Genomic DNA, 5000 nt, shown 5'->3' with positions numbered 1-5000 from the left:
CCACATCCTCTTTACACCCGCATCCACATCCCTCTTTACACCCGCATCCACATCCCTCTTTACACCCGCATCCACATCCCTCTTTACACCCGCATCCACATCTCTCTTTACACCCGCATCCACATCCCTCTTTACACCCGCATCCACATCCCTCTTTACACCCGCATCCACATCCCTCTTTACACCCGCATCCACATCCTCTTTACACCCGCATCCACATACCTCTTTACACCCGCATCCACATCTCTCTTTACACCCGCATCCACATCCCTCTTTACACCCGCATCCACATACCTCTTTACACCCGCATCCACATCTCTCTTTACACCCGCATCCACATCCCTCTTTACACCCGCATCCACATCCTCTTTACACCCGCATCCACATACCTCTTTACACCCGCATCCACATCTCTCTTTACACCCGCATCCACATCCCTCTTTACACCCGCATCCACATCCCTCTTTACACCCGCATCCACATCCCTCTTTACACCCGCATCCACATCCCTCTTTACACCCGCATCCACATACCTCTTTACACCCGCATCCACATCTCTCTTTACACCCGCATCCACATCCCTCTTTACACCCGCATCCACATACCTCTTTACACCCGCATCCACATCCCTCTTTATACCCGCATCCACATCTCTCTTTACACCCGCATCCACATCTCTTTTTACACCCGCATCCACATCCCTCTTTATACCCGCATCCACATACCTCTTTACACCCGCATCCACATCTCTCTTTACACCCGCATCCACATCTCTTTTTACACCCGCATCCACATCCCTCTTTATACCCGCATCCACATCCCTCTTTACACCCGCATCCACATCCCACTTTACACCCGCATCCACATCCTCTTTACACCCGCATCCACATCCCTCTTTACACCCGCATCCACATCCCTCTTTACACCCGCATCCACTTCCCTCTTTACACCCGCATCCACATCCCTCTTTACGCCCGCATCCACATACCTCTTTACACCCGCATCCACATCTCTCTTTACACCCGCATCCACATCCCTCTTTACACCCGCATCCACATACCTCTTTACACCCGCATCCACATCTCTCTTTACACCCGCATCCACATCCCTCTTTATACCCGCATCCACATACCTCTTTACACCCGCATCCACATCTCTCTTTACACCCGCATCCACATCCCTCTTTACACCCGCATCCACATACCTCTTTACACCCGCATCCACATCCCTCTTTATACCCGCATCCACATCTCTCTTTACACCCGCTTCCACATACCTCTTTACACCCGCATCCACATCCCTCTTTATACCCGCATCCACATACCTCTTTACACCCGCATCCACATCTCTCTTTACACCCGCATCCACATCTCTTTTTACACCCGCATCCACATCCCTCTTTATACCCGCATCCACATCCCTCTTTACACCCGCATTCACATACCTCTTTACACCCGCATCCACATCCCTCTTTACACCCGCATCCACATACCTCTTTACACCCGCATCCACATACCTCTTTACACCCGCATCCACATCCCTCTTTACACCCGCATCCACATCCCTCTTTACATCCGCATCAACCCACACCCACTTCCCTCTTTTCATCCACATCCCTCTTTAAATCCGCATCCACCCACATTCACATCTCTTTACATCCACATCCACCCGCATCCACATCCCTCGTCTTCTGTTCCTACTTCTCTCCTTCTCCTTCCATTCTCTCTTTTATTCCTCCTTCTTCCATTCCCTCCCTTTTATTCTTCATCCATTCCCTCCCTTTTATTCCCCTTCTCCCTATATATTTTTTTTTTTTCATTTAGCTTCTTCCATTCCCTCTCCCCCCCTCTTCCCTTCCCCCATGCCCCTGAGAGCACCAACCTGCGTGTAATTGTTGTCAAACTGAGCCAGACGCGATGAGCCGAGGCTGATGTGATGCTCCAACTCAGGAATAACTTCGCCGTTGAGGTTACTGTTCACGTTTTCTGGGTTCTCGGCCCCCACCATGAAGGCTTCCTGTAGGTGTGATTGATGTGACTTGGTTATATATCTTATTTTCATTCTGTTCTATAGCTTTTTTTTTTTGGCTTGGTAATTTTGTTGTTGTTGTTGTTGTCGATATTGTTATTTATCGTTATCTCTTATGATTATTAATATCATTTTAGTTATTCTTTGTTGTCATTTGTACGGCGTCGTATTTTTTTTTTTTTTATGGTTGTTATTTATTGTCATCTATGTGATTAATAATGTCATTATCATTACAGTTATTTTAGATTTCATTGTGATTATACATCCATCATGATTTTTTTTTTTTTTTCTTCATACTATTACCTATCTTGCCAATGTCATTATTACCATAACAGAAGTAATAATAGTAGCAAAATTATTACCAAACATATCCATTTAGACTTTTCAAAAGAATCTGGCACGTCATCTCTAATATGAACTTAGTCACTTTGCAATGTAAACACGTCTCGCTTTACCGTTTTCCGCATTAACACACAAGTAAAAACGGAATTGAATAGCTCGCACTAGAAGAGATCTAAGAGCCTATGGTACTTGCCTGTAGTTTAAAAATCACAAGTTGAAATTCACTGAGATAATGCTTGTGTACATACGAGTATGTATATATACACACGCATCTATAAACGTATGTAGTCTACTTAGATTGTCTTTGTTTGAATGCATGATTAGGTATATATGTTTAAATGTATTTTCATGGGCACATTACTACTACGTACAGTACAATATATATGCTTAAGGGACTATGTCAATGTTTAGTGTGTTATACAATTTTCATTCTTTATAATTAGTATTTTTATCACAAAACGTACTGAGATAAAAACAAAAATATTGATAAAAAAAAATAAAAAGCTAACTGGAATACTCATCTCTTCGTAAAGAAAGATGACGAAAAAAAAAATAATTAAAAAAAAATAATAAAAACACAAACCCGTGAAGGATAGGGCTTGGTATTAAGACATGCGTTAATAGCCCAAGCCTTCCTGCGTTTTTGAAGGAGTCGCTCGAAGAAGGCGGGGTTAGCCTCCACCAGGATCCCTCGCCACTTGTACTCATACTCGAAGTTCAGCGTGTTGGAGAGGAATTCACCGTCGTAAGCACCGGCCTCGAGGAACAGTCGAGGGTATTGCAGCTGAAGAAGGAGAGAGGAGGGGGGGGGGGGCGGGGATGAGTGGCGTGGTTGAGTCATAATGGATACCGGAGGAGTTTTAGCGAACAATCAAAAACGCTTATGCAGATACATATGAATACATGTAAAGATGGACAGATACGCAGACAAAAACATACATACAAGCACACGCATACATGCCCACACACACACACACACACACACACATATATCAGATAGTCAATACATTAAAGTACTTCGTTCGGAGAAAACCCTCACTCTAGCATCTTTCATAATATCTTTGATATAGATAAAGATTGGGCGGGGAAGGGATGAAAATATAATAGACAAAACAAACAAACAAACAAACAATAAAAAGATTACTATAAAAAAAAGAAATTAAAAGAAAGCCACAGAGACAGACAGACAGACAGACAGAGACGGACAAAAAAAAGAAAACAGAGTCAGGAACAAAAACAATTATAATAAATAAATAAATAAAGACCTACATCTTCGCTAAATATTTCCTCAACTTGTTCGAGAATAAACTCCTGCGAGGGGCTGATCATGGCTCTGGCCCCCTTCATATCTGCTTCCTGCTGCATCCCGGTCATGGTGAAGGAGAGGTTGTAGGCGAGGTGAGAGGGCGCCACCATCTGGCTCTTAACCCACTCCACCAGCTGAGGGTCGTCTTGGGGTGTCGGCCCTCTCAAGATCCGTTGTATATGGTCTGGTCGAGAGGCAAGGACAGGTCATTGATGTAATGACAGGCTGTTGTGGTCTGTTGATGTGCCTATGAGAGGTCGTTAATGCAAAGACAAGCTGATGTGGTCTGTTGATGGGCCTATGAGAGGTCATTGATGTAAAGACAGGCTGTTGTAGTCAGTTGATGTGCCTATGAGAGGTCATTGATGTAAAGACAGGCTGTTATGGTCTGTTGATGTGCCTATGAGAGGTCGTTAATGCAAAGACAAGCTGATGTGGTCTGTTGATGTGCCTATGAGAGGTCATTGATGTAAAGACAGGCTGTTGTGGTCTCTTGATGTGCCTATGAGATGTCACTGATGTAAAGATAGGTTGTTGCGGTCTGTTGGTGTGCTTACGAAAGGTTATTGACGTAAAGACAGGCTGCTGTGGTCTGTTGATGTGCCCTTGGTAACAGGTCATCTCATTACGCCACAAATACACCGCAATAACACAAATAAGATGTGATCATAAATAGTGACGGAAAATTCGCAGGAAAAAAACACAAAGTAGTAATGGAATGTGTATTCATAAATATATAAATATACCCTCTATTTCATATTTTCTATTATATATTTCACCTGGAACATACTCAACAGGCGAAACATCAACAGGTATATCTCACATGTAACAAGTTCATGTTTATACAAGACATACAATGTAATAAACGTATACTACTAATAATTATAACCATAATAATAACAACAATAATAATAATGATGATTACAATAGTAATCAAGATAATAATAATTATGATAGTAATAATAATAATAATTATGATAGTAATAATAATAATAATTATGATAGTAATAATAATAATAATTATCATTATTATTATAATCATAAATATTATGATCATTATCATTATTATTATCATAAATATTATTATCATTATCATTATTATTATCATAAATATTATTATCATTATCATTATTATCATAATAACAATAAAAGTATCAGTAAGGATAATATGGATGATAACCATAATATCAATTATATTATCCAACTTAAACAAAACTTAAACACATCTTACCTGCATCGCAATCGTTGTGTGTTCGGACAGGAAGCAAAGTCATGGTGTTTAGGACAAGCACCGAAATCGCTGTTAGTAATACCAGGCCGAGTC

The 5000-nt window shown here is 41.4% G+C and overlaps 1 protein-coding gene across 1 annotated transcript in view; it reads right to left on the bottom strand.

Annotated features, from left to right (window-relative positions):
- LOC125026250 overlaps positions 1-4986 on the bottom strand; it is an 11447-nt gene extending 6461 nt beyond the window's left edge. Inside the window, exons 1-4 of the mRNA XM_047614551.1 lie at positions 4908-4986; positions 3640-3860; positions 2954-3154; positions 1882-2016 (exon numbers count right to left, since the gene is read on the bottom strand). Coding sequence (XP_047470507.1) covers positions 1882-2016; positions 2954-3154; positions 3640-3860; positions 4908-4950 — 600 coding nt within the window. The 5' untranslated portion in view covers positions 4951-4986. The remainder of the gene's footprint in view (positions 1-1881; positions 2017-2953; positions 3155-3639; positions 3861-4907) is intronic.
- Between the last annotated feature and the right edge of the window lie 14 nt (positions 4987-5000).

Source organism: Penaeus chinensis, chromosome 6, assembly GCF_019202785.1.
Source record: "Penaeus chinensis breed Huanghai No. 1 chromosome 6, ASM1920278v2, whole genome shotgun sequence".
NCBI lineage: Eukaryota > Metazoa > Arthropoda > Malacostraca > Decapoda > Penaeidae > Penaeus > Penaeus chinensis.
Note: the sequence above shows the minus strand (reverse complement) of the source record. Positions and strands in the feature narration are given on the sequence as shown.